Source organism: Saccostrea echinata, unplaced genomic scaffold, assembly GCF_033153115.1.
Source record: "Saccostrea echinata isolate AGI-Se365-2 ecotype Australia unplaced genomic scaffold, CSIRO_AGI_Sech_v1 ptg000014l, whole genome shotgun sequence".
Classification (NCBI taxonomy): Eukaryota; Metazoa; Mollusca; class Bivalvia; order Ostreida; family Ostreidae; genus Saccostrea; species Saccostrea echinata.
Window position 1 is genome coordinate 10,368,170 of NW_026889763.1, and position 12,665 is coordinate 10,380,834.

Consider the following 12,665-nt stretch of genomic DNA (forward strand, 5'->3'; position numbering starts at 1 on the left):
CGTTCTCTTGCTAGGAGAATACGAAAACAAATTTGTGCTGCTTCTCCAGAACCTTCAAAGATATAGTTGGACAAATGTTCTCTGCAAAAATCTTTACAAATATGAAATTCCTGTAGGAAAGATGGCCTTCAATGATATATGAGAGCGCCGTCTGAAGAACAGATTTAAAGGCTTTTTGAACAAGATGAATTTCTTTGCGTTAGTTAGACAAAGTTCAGAAAGATCAATTACTTGTTGGTTCTTTTTCCAAGTTCTGTAAGAAATAATTTAAATGCTACAAAACCTGTAGGTACTTGTTGGTAAGCACCTTGAGCCTGAAAAGGCTAACATCAACACAAAATACATTTGTTCTGGCTTGGTATAAGTAGCTGGGATCGTGTCTTTCTCGCTATTGAGCCCTCCAATTCTAAAAATAGTTTGCATCTTCTATGTGCAATAAAACCAAGAAGATTATCAAAGATTTGATTAGAATTACCCTGTGCAATTTTATTTGACACATTCTATTGTAGCTGAATCGGTTAGGAAAACAAAGATTGCTAGGTAGTTATCAATCGTATATAAATATAAGCAAATCTTTGAATGTACGTGAGAGTTTTTTGTCAGGGAAGGGAATCAAACTTGTGCACCAAATAAAGGTATTCATGACTTGTATCAGCATTCATTAAGCTGAGGATAGAAATAGAAAATGTTGTACTGTTTTTATAAAATCTAGATAAAAGTATTGTAAAATTGTTTGATAAATGTAAATCCACTTATAAAATTTTAATGATTTTCAAATAAATCAATGAAAATTTAACGAGAAGATGTGAACGCGTCAGATTTGCACGTACACAAAAAGGAATCATATTATATGATATAGAAACGCTTGAAGTGACTAGAGGGTTGTCACTATTTTGACAACCTTATGAAGAAAATATATACATTGTGTATGAAATATGCGTTTTAACGATAAAAACCAGAAGGTTATCTTACAGGGTCCAGATCGCTTTGGACAGATGTACTTGATACAAAAGGTAGGGTTTTCGTCATATTTTTACGAAGAAAATATGACATTTTAACAATTCACTATGTTTCATTACAAATGTACATGCCGTTACTTTTCTTATATCCATTACATTATACAAGTTTACTGTTAAATTGATGGTATAATATTTGTTCCCTTTGTTCTGTGAATCCTCCAGGCCTTGACCCCCCCCCCCCCCCAAGGCCTTGCATGCAAACTCCCACATCTTATCCGTCTTCGAAATTCTTACATTATTTTTTTTTTATCAATTCTTATTATGATAAATATCTTTACATAGCGTGTACATGTAAACGTTAATTTACCTCAATTATTTTAATATTTATTTTTTTGGATTCTAGATTTTATAATAATTAAAAAAAAACTTTTAAACAACATAAGTATGCCCGTCAGATGGCTTTCTGTATGAATTGTACCGGAGTATTTCAAACAGATGACAGATTTTTTTTAAATGATGAAATTACACTGATTGACGAAAGAAAATGCTCATAGTATATAATATTTTTTCCTTCACCGGAAAATTTCAATAGTATTTCCTTCGGAATAGTTACCATTAAAGTGAAAAAAGACTTAATTTTTTTTTATTTATTATTTACTTTTATTATTATTATTCATAATCATTGTTTCTTTCTGATTTATTTGTGTGTCATAGTCAATAATGATAATTAATTTTTCTATTAACTTCGAAAGGAATTGCCATCAACAATTAGTTTAATAATTTATCATTTCAAAATATTTTCAAATCTGTGTAATTATTTTTTTGGTTTAATAATTGTACGTATATTGTATCCTTTATAAAATGATTTGGTTTGTATTAGTTCTAGTTCGAGTCTAATTTAAAAAAAAGTTATTTTATTCAATTTAATTTTGATTACATCTGCCAATTTGTCAGTGTTGCAGATGAAAGAATTAAAAAATGAAATAAATATTACGGACTTTTTCATAATAAAATAATCCTTATTGATAATTATTCAGATTTTTATTTTAATCAAATCTTGAGAATATATCACATGAGCACGAATATTTGCGGCAATTGCAAATCACGTGACGTCGATGCAGCCCGAAGTCTTAATGTCCGAGGAGACCATCAATTTAATTTACAGTTAAAACATAAAAATTAAATACCATGTTTCTCATTATTATCCCAGATTAAGTACTCATATCATTTAATTACTAGCCCATTTGAGGGTCATAAAAATGTAGTGTGTATTGAGATGATCCTGCGGAGGGTTAAGGGTCTATAAATCTGTATTAATGAGCCCCGAATATCACATTTTACGGTGCGTATATTATGCATGGATGGTATTAGTGTAAATGGGACATCACAAAGTTAGAACAGTTTTATTGCACACTGCAGTCAAAACAAACCATAAAGCAAACAAATTTTCGGGTCTTTACGAACCGGCAATACACGCGTGCTGGGATGACGCTCTGCTTTATTCATTTACGCAACTTAATATATTTAGAGTAAAATCTGTTCGAAAAATCATCAAATGTATTTATTTAAAACTTGGTTAGAATGACCGTATTGCTTTTTCTTTATTTGTCGCCAAGAAGCGGGAAAAACAAGATTGATGACAAGATTTAGGAAAACAAACAAGAAAATCTTCAGCTAGATTTCAATTACAGAATGTAAACTTTTGATCATTCACACAGATAAATGTCCAATTTTCACCGGGTTTTGTGGAATTAGCCGGTCAGTGTGACTTTTCGGTAGACAACAAACGCCGTGTGGTTTACAAAGAAACGTCTTGAGGAGATACGGCTTGCGATAATAGGTAAATGATAAGATTGTATTGTCCGGTTTGTTTGAATAGCTTCAGGTTCGCACCTTTAAGTGTAAAAAGTGTGCCGGTTACAGAAAAAAAAAAAAACGAAGAGAAAGTTATCTTTAGAAAATTCATTAAATTTTTACTCAGAGAAATGGAATATAAATACCAAATACCAATAAAATACCATAAATTAAAAAAAATATATTTTACGATTAATACACACATATATATGTCACTCTGAAATTTAAAAAAATGCACTATCAATATGCATTATTTAATAATAGGAAATTTCAAACATGCCAACACATAATGTCTTTAACCAGATTGATATTCCGATGGAAATATTTTTATCAATATTTTTTTTTTAAGTTAGATAATTCAATCAGTTGAATACTTTAATTTTCTATATAAAGTTACGTTACACTTCACTGAAGCTCAATGTAGCGTAAATATACAAGTCCTGCCCACCGGCATCAATACATAAATATAAAACAGGTAATGTTGATTAACACTTCATATAAACACAAACCAACACAGCTTACCAGAGTGCCAGATAAGAGTCCTCTTATTGAGAAAAATCATCAAAATCATTCTTCATAATTTTGGAACATTTAAATCATCGAGTGAAATTAAAAACTTTCAGTGAAACTTAACACAGGTGAGAAAATATTGTGATGAATATTGCAATCACGTGACATCTACCTTTTTTCTGATTGGGTGCGAGATTCCATCACATGCATTTTCTTCTCACGAGAGATCGTTTTAGCATATAGTGGGGGTGGCTTCAGAAACATTATATGACCGAGGTTAGGTCTTAATGTTCCGAATACAAATCAAACAGGACTAGATAAAGCGGTCATTTTTGAGTGATACTATGAGTTCGTACTATAGCAGTATCATGCCTGCTCATATGCCCGGGTCGGGGGGCACTGGTCCTACGGATGTGTACTACCCCCGGGCCGAGAAGCACCTAGAAGGAGGAGGATTTCACTCTGCTCCCCATAATATGTGTTTTGACAACAGTGACAATTCATACGGAATGTCTGGGTATCCGTGCTACCCTATGTATGACAGATTAGATCCTCATGGACCTAGCCAACCTATGAACCTTGTGTCCAAACAGCCAGGCTTCTGTGCGGGAAGCAATGGCTCTATTTACCAATCTTACCAAAATTCACAAAACTTTCATGGACAATCTTTCTCCGATGATAGATCAAACTGTGTAAAAAATGAGGACTCTTGTGTCCCCACCCCTCCCCCAAATTACTCTGTTCACGAACAGCCCCATCACCCCGCGGTATCCCAAATGCATGGGTCAGAACTGAGCCATCTTGCCACAAATCCTGCAGCCAGAATGAATGGACTCTCTCCTGCACCAAATATGCAAGTTTTTCCATGGATGGGTTCCACAATTAATGGAGGTACGTTTTCGCTTTTTGATTCCGAATTTTTCCTTTCTTTAATAGCAACTTTTCACGTTCTCAGTGTCAGAGTGAGTGATAGATATTTTATGTCACATGTAAAGGCGAGTAAGGGTAGTAAACATTAAATCAATTTTAATGTTGGTTTTAATGGCAAGCTGCTCCTTGGCGCAGCGGCGTCCGAACAAAATGGTTTCCCGACAAAATACGGATGGCGCTGCTATGCCGAGTTAAACGCTTCAACGACTTTAAATTCGTTCAACAACTTTACGACTTGATTTATATTTTTCCTGCTTTAGATCTTTTTTGATGCTCTCATTCAAAATGTATATATTCTGTGTAAATATCTTAAGTTCGAGGGACGCGTCTTTACGGTTTTGTATTCTTCCAAAATAAATTTCTATGGCGTTGCGTGATATTATTATTCAACGAATATTTTTCAAATTTTTCATTTTAGAATCTAACTAAGAAACAGTCATTCATGCAAGGGTGAATATGATATAAAACCTGTCCATTTCACATTGCCACAGAATAAATGTCCACTCGGTCATAAATTTATCACCATTTAGTCCAAACAGTCATTCTGTAGTTTGTACATTCATATAAGCAACATGAACGTGACGGGTTTTAATAGCAAGAGGGATGTTCTGTCCTTTCCTGAGATATGATAGGAACAGGGTTGTCCGTCATGGGGTGTACGTTTCCGTGTTTTTTCTCTTTCCATCAAATAGTTCTTATGTAGCTTTGTTTTACAAATATTTTTTTTAGACAATGCACTGAATCATTAATGAAGAAAGAACAAACAGAAATAAGTATTATTCAAAATGAAAATAAACATAAGAGTTTTTTTTTTCAATGTATGCATCATTATTGAAATATTATCAAAGATTTATTTAAAATAATTTGCATAATTCTGTGATTTTTATTATTGAATGATTTATCAACAACTCAAAATACTTAGATGATGATATTCCTGAAAATTACAAAAGTAATATCTATGTCAAATTTAGCAAAATTTTTACATAAATTGCCACAGAAATAAATATATATAAATCTTTCACACACACACCCTAAAAAAAAGAGAGAAATAAATATAAAACCGGAATTAAGGATATTTTAGGCATTGAACGAGTTGTGCACTCCGAAAGAGTTTAATCCAGTTACTAACTTGTATACACATTGTTTCATTATTTTCTGTTAATTAAAATCCCGTTTTTGTTAATTTGTATACAGTAAATCGACAGAGAAAATAAAAACATAAAAATTATAATTTTCGCCAAAGTATGGAATGAAATAATTATTTAGTAAACATTTAGTTTTTTTGCATACGCTTGTTTGTCGCATTTCCCTTGCCTTTATAACTATAATTGAATATTATTTATTTTCAAAATTGTTGAATAGAAACAAAATAAAGACAGTTTGTAAAAATATTTTTCTGTGTCTGACTTAAAAAGAAGATTTATATTTTAAAAATTAATTTATACACCCTGCCATAAATGTTTAGCAAAATCTTCATCTCTAAATGCGTCATTTCCCCATCTCAATGTTGTTGTTTTTATAGGCCATAAAATGATTGTTGGATTAGTGATGCATGTTACTGTTTATAGTACAAAGTTTGAATTATTTAAATCAACTGTAATATGATACCCTTGTGTTTCATATAATTTATTTTTACCTCCATTGCACTGAAATCATATCGCCATATTGGATAGGCTATGCAAATCATTAATATAAACTTCTATGCATATTCATGATTTATAATTTGTCCAAGGTTAATTATGTATCATATAAACAACAATTAAAAAATATAAAATAATACATAAAATAATTTAGAAATAAGGAATAAAACATAGTAAAAGGACATGGCATTATTACAATAAAAGAAAACAAACCTTAAGTAATGATAAATTTAAAAAAATAATAATAAAATAAAATAAAAATAAAAATATCCAAGGAAATACAAATTTTAGATAATTTCAATCTGGGCACCTTAAGATGACCCCCAATTATTTGCTACTTATAACTGTCATAAGTGGAGGATTTCAGTGATAAATGAGGGAGATCATTGGGAGCAGAGTCTTTTTAGAGTATATATGTCATATCTTGTTGACTTAGTCCTCTTCTATGTATAACCTGAACCGTTTCTTCTTCTACCCGTCCTAGACAGTAAAAAGGAAACGGATCACCGTATTGGGTTTCCATTTTATCTTGAAATGTCATCACCCATGTTCGCACAGTTGTTCTCAAGCTTATTTCTAAAAGAAAATAAAAGAGAAGAGAACGATTTCCTTACACCTGTAGTTAATAAAAGTTAGAAATTCACACCTTTCTTTTCAACACATGGCCGCTGGTAAAACGAGGATGATATTTGAAAAGATAGAGGCTACATTTATGGAATATTTTTGTCAATCTATCTGCCGAAAGTGATGAATGTCCTATAAACTAGCGTACTTAAAATTCAAGGACAACAAGTCAAAATAAAAATGCTTTATAATCACGGTTACCTAAACTAAAAAAATATATCAGGAAAACTAAAACAAACAAAAATTAGAAATAAACATTTTTTGCACAATAAATTGCAGACATATTGAATTAGCTGTCTGCATCTCTACACCGCGTGAAATAGAGGACATGCATTAAATCACACAAAAACTCTCCTCATAAATTGATAACAAAAGCTAAAAACTTGGAACATGTTATGTCGTCAGCAAAATACGAGTGCACTGTAATTTCTCCTAATTACAAAGAGAGGGGCGTCCAGAGCATACTGCACACACACACACACACACACACTGTAATGATAAATGTGTCAGGCAGATTTGTAGATTAATGTATCATTTCGTTCGAAATTTAATTACCATGTCAGGATATGCATGTTTCTGCACTCTGCACTCTCTCTTATTATATATGATAAATATGTTACAATGTACTCATTTTCCCTTTCCTCCTACACAATGCAAAGATAAAACATTTGATGGATTTTATTTGATATTAAGGACTCTATGTAAATTGAAAAGAGTGCCTTAGGTATTTACAGTATACAAGAATGATTCATGATTTGATTTTATTTTTTCTCCAACACATCCACAGTTTGTTTTAAAAATATCATTCTTTCAACCATCAAAACAAGAAGTTAAAAAATGTACACACACTTCTGCTGCTTGTAAAAACAAGAGGCTGGTTGTATTTTGATGAACGTTTAGTGGAAAATTCAGCCTCAGTTTGATAGAGAACCTGACGAAGGCCGAGACTTCAGATCAAACACTATACAAAAAGAGAGTTTTCTTGTAACATCATTTAAACTGGAATCAAAGTGTCTAATGTACATAAAAATAACACGATAATAGCTAAATGTAATATCATATTACACTAAGTTGCTACCTCTCTACGGAGGATCATAAACAATTCAAAAAATCTTATGTGGAAATATTTATTAGATTTCGCGCCAGGATACAGATTTGTGTAGAACATAGAGGGATATCGAGTGTCTGAGAGGTGCACATGATACCAATTAGCTGAAACACATTATCCCTAGCTCTGGCTGTTTTTTATTCTGAGCACTTCGCTTTTTTTCTCTGAGAATCTGTCGACTGAGCTGCAAGCCTAAAGGGCTCCCGAGTCCCCAGAATACCAAAGATAGTGGGAGAAAGGGGAGCAATGTAGAAAGTAATTAGACTAATTAGAGTTGTTGAATGCTTTGGTTACTTCACAAAAACCTTCCATTGTTTTTCGAGCGTCGCAAACTCCAACCATAATCTTGATACAAAATAATCGTGTGGATCTTAAATCTTCTTAGAACACTAAAATTTTTCATTCATAATAAAACTCTCGGGAAAAACTCCTTTAGCTACTAAAAAAGCACCATCATCCATATTTTTCGTCCGCTTGTAAAAACACAATGTTGTATATAGTTTAAAATGATAATAATGAATTGTAATAAATGTATTATATTCAGGAAAAGGGACACATAAAACATTTTAATTTTCTGTTCAAGTTCAGTTTATACACTCAAAAAATACATAATTGTACATGATGAACATAAAGCGTATAAAAACATATCTGGATTCCATATATATATATATATATATATATATATATATATATATATATATATATATATATATATATATATATATATATATATATATATATATATATATATATATATAACTATTTTACATAAAATAAACAATAATAAATAAATCTTTAACACGCCAGGTCAGATAACTCATTGGGTTTGAATTAAGGTAATAAAAATCTTAGGGGGAAAAAACTTAAAAATTGTAAATGCCTTCTTGTTTACGAACCCAACATCCTACTTATGAACAGGAAAACAAGGTTTCCAATCTCAAAAATATGATGCGTAAGTCATGCAGGAAAACTTCTGCAAGCTAAACGCGATTTTTTTTTCTTTAGGTACGTTTTTTTTCCGCATACTGCATTCTCCGCTTTGCTCCCTGGTGAGCGATATGATTTTTTCGTTTAATCTTTGAATGTTAAATAAGGGATACATTACCTAGCCAGCACTCACTGATCGCTATCAAGACTGCATTAAACCTTGTACATGAAATCAATCTGTTATTGAAATGATAAAAATTCAGTGCAAAACATTGAGCGCTTTTCTACTGTGTTGTATAATTCTAAATACACCGACAGATCAGGTTGCTATTTTACTAAGTGTAAAAGCCATTTGTGAACGTTGAGCACATAATCATTATAATAGCATATATAATTTGACATTAATGTGATTTTCCATACATGATTTTTATACATTGAAAAAAAAAATGTACATATGATTACACTGGTAAGAAAATCTATTTAAAACAATATGGAGAGGGCCATATCGGCAGTGTGTCTGCTACCCAGTTCAATTATGTAATTATGTATCTATCAAAATAAAAATATTGTTTAAATTAATTATTTAAACCAAGTGCTCTGTCACCAGCAAAGATTCAGATATATGTGACGTAACAAATGGTCCGGATGGTCTAGTCCAAAATTTAGTATGGTGACATGCATGTTTTAATCTGTCAGAAAATCTAAACAAAGATATCACAGACAGTTTACAAAAGTTGAATGAAAAGTGAAAAATCTTAATGTCCATTAAGGTCGAAAAGCAAGCAATAGCCCTAGGTCCGACCGTTGTTTGGCGATTTCGTGGTGTACGTTTCACAATGACCAGGGCCAAGTAAACAATTGATTTATGGCAACATTAGACAACACATACCCATTAATTATCATGCCGTGTTTGTTTATCGAGGAAACATGTGTAACTTTGGGCAACTTGTTAATGAATTTTGCCTAATTAAAGAACACCACTGCTACATAGGTGTCCGCCAACACGTAAACCTTGATTTTCCTATTACTAGATTGGGTTTTAATCAAATTATCATCCTCGTCGGCATTTGTGTAAAATTTTCTTATAAAAAAAAAGTTGAGTAATTGCATCAATATTTCGTTGGCATCAATCTTTAATTGACTCTGAAACGGTGGATTGCACCATTGATTTTTTTTCTCGGTCCTCACATGAGATCGACAGCGGTTGTTTTTTTTTTTTTTTTTTTCAATATTAATATAAGAAACAGGTCCTATCTTCCTGGGGTAATTTGCTGAATCACTGCCATCCTTACATTGTGACGTACGTCCTGACGGAAATAAAAACCTAGCCCATGTAACAGTCTCCATGAGCCCTGTGAATTCGGTGCTTGGAATTTTCTCTTTGTAATCGGCCGCAAGGTTTCAAACAACTTCCTTTTTTTTTTTGTATGTTATATACGCAATTTATTGTGGGTAATTGATCATGTGCATCCAACAAAAACCAGATACAACAAACAAAATGTCTTAATAATTCATATTTACATTAGTCTAGCTTCATTTCACTTAATTTGCACAAATGCACAAAAAAGTGATTGCTAGTATTATAAACTATAATTTATTGTAAATCTCTAAGGAACAGAGTGATAAGGAGTATCAAAAACATACAGAAATAAGTGACTCGGCAATTAAATGGAACTTTCCGACAGTGAAATTTAAACCACTTTAAAATCATTACTTTTTCGTTTCTCCCTCCTTCTAGAAAAAAAAAATGAAATCCGAATTTACAATTTAATTTAAATAATGGAAAGCTGATCTGAAGACTTTTTCAAGTGAAATCAATATAATATTTTTACTTTTCTGATGGATTGTATGAGGTTACTACTGCTTTAATTGTATAGAGACATTGCACAGAAAAAGTGGAGAATACAAAGAGGAACATCTCACTGAATTGTAAAGCAGACACCAGAAAGTCACTTTTTATTAAGCATATGGTCTGTGATCAGAAAACAATCACAAAAGATAACATTGATTCAATACATTGCGCAAGTAGAAACTGACGAAACCCATATGGTCATTCAGCAATCGTTGCATTTTCATGGAAATAATCAATATACAATGTATAGTTCTTTCATTTTCAAAGCATAAGATGAGGTTCTGTACCTAAAAACAAAACAGTACTATCAATAGATTGCATTTATTAGCATAAAATGTTTAAAATATTTCATTAACATTGTCAGTAAGAATTAAGTGCTAAAAATTGATGAAAGATTTTTCTTTTCACAAATAAAACACAAAGGCTGTTTGTCGGTTTGCAAGGGCCCTACAATATGTCTTACTTCCCTTGAACACATGTCAAAGGGGACGCTTACCGGGGACTGGTGCGGATACACGCCCGGCGTCTAGACTCTTACTCTGTAGAAATCAACTCGGAAAATGTTTTTGTTCATATATTCCTCTTCAGAGCAGTAAAAATGTCGTTAAAATCTAAGGACGCGGGGAGGGCTGGCATGATCAAAGGGAACAAGCGTTAACATGGCCGCTCGAGACATGCAAAGTTGTATGATGTAATGTGCGTTTTGTTTTGACAGACAACACATGTATAGCATTTGATCAGGTCAAGAAAAAATAAAGTACATTGAAAATAACTTTACAAAGACATCACTCAATCATATTGTATCAATATAAAATATGCAAAATCTAGTTTAATATTCTGAAATAGAAGAAATGGAATTGAAAATATCAAAGTGGAACAAGAAATTTGGAAATGTAAGAATGTGCAGGGATCATGTTGAATTATGCGTGAATTGCGTAATGAGATTTGACCTTATACGTAGCCATTACACTCAGGGGAAACAGAGTTTCATCAAGTAATGTCATATTGACAAAATCTAGATTGCTATCTGTGTGTTGGGACTGGCTGATGTTTTATTATTGTATATTGACAATTTCCCTTCTCCTTTTCAGCTGAGGTGACATATGAACAGAAGAGAACAAGACAAACCTACACACGCTATCAAACTCTTGAGCTGGAAAAGGAATTTCATTTTAACCGCTATCTCACGAGGAGGCGACGAATTGAAATTGCTCATCTATTAGGACTTACTGAACGTCAAATTAAAATCTGGTTCCAAAACAGGCGGATGAAATGGAAAAAGGACAATAATATACCCAAATTGACAGGCCCAGATCGATCAAAGCCAGAAAATGACTCGGAAAGAGGCATGACGTCATTAGCCAGTCCCGGATCAGATGATAATTTTTCTAGTTGAGAAAAGTACATAATGCGAACTCTTTTGTGTCTCAGGGTAAAAAAAATCGATGGACAAAAAATTGTGACCTATTTTTCGAAAACGGTCGGGTTTGTGATTTGGCCCCTCCGAGGACGTGGAGCGTGATGGTCGGGTTCGAGGTGCGGCTTCGCGGTTTTGTGTGTCATACATTGGATGTAAACCGTTCACTTTGTACACTTGCTAAAAAATAGGACAATTCAAAGGTCAAGACAGTAAACTCAAATAAATATGAATTCCATATTTTTCCTGCATAATTTTTGGAATATAACCGGTGAAACAACATTAAAAAGAAAACTTTGATGTGACAGTGTACATGAAACGGTGAAAGAAATACTACATCCAAAACTCTCTACTAGTGTACTTAGATTACATAAAAGTATTCCATGACATCAGTCCCAAATCTCGTGACCAGATCTCATTTAACGAGATTTATTGGTTACATTTATACAAATGTTGAATGATAGTGTTAGTTGTCTAAAATATTAAAGATATCTATAACAATTAATTCAAGTTGTTGTTTTTTTTTTAAAGAACAGAAATACACAAGACGTTGGTATGGTTATTGTAAAATATAATTCGTAAGAAGTAAATTTTGTTTTTAATTATAACAATGTGAAAAATAATATTTAGATTTTGTAGAACTAAAATTGTTGCATATTTATAACAGCGTGTAATAAAAAAAAATAGAAAAAAATTAAAACGAACGAAAAGAAATTTATTGTTTCAAATGCTTCTGAAACATGAAAGTTAACCGTAACATTTTGTTTCAGTTTTGGAAACGCGTGCACCATCCGTACCCCATAAAGTGACATGTACACTAGAATTATATTTCAGAAAATTTATA

The 12,665-nt window shown here is 32.2% G+C and overlaps 1 protein-coding gene across 1 annotated transcript; it reads left to right on the forward strand.

The window, feature by feature from the left end:
* Window positions 1–3,345: 3,345 nt before the first annotated feature.
* Window positions 3,346–12,326, forward strand: LOC133186731 (homeobox protein Hox-B7-like). Its single transcript, XM_061322011.1, has 2 exons — window positions 3,346–4,214; window positions 11,496–12,326. The coding sequence occupies exons 1-2, from the start codon at window positions 3,668–3,670 to the stop codon at window positions 11,798–11,800; spliced, it is 852 nt and encodes a 283-aa protein (XP_061177995.1). The 5' UTR covers window positions 3,346–3,667; the 3' UTR covers window positions 11,801–12,326.
* The last annotated feature ends 339 nt before the right edge of the window (window positions 12,327–12,665 follow it).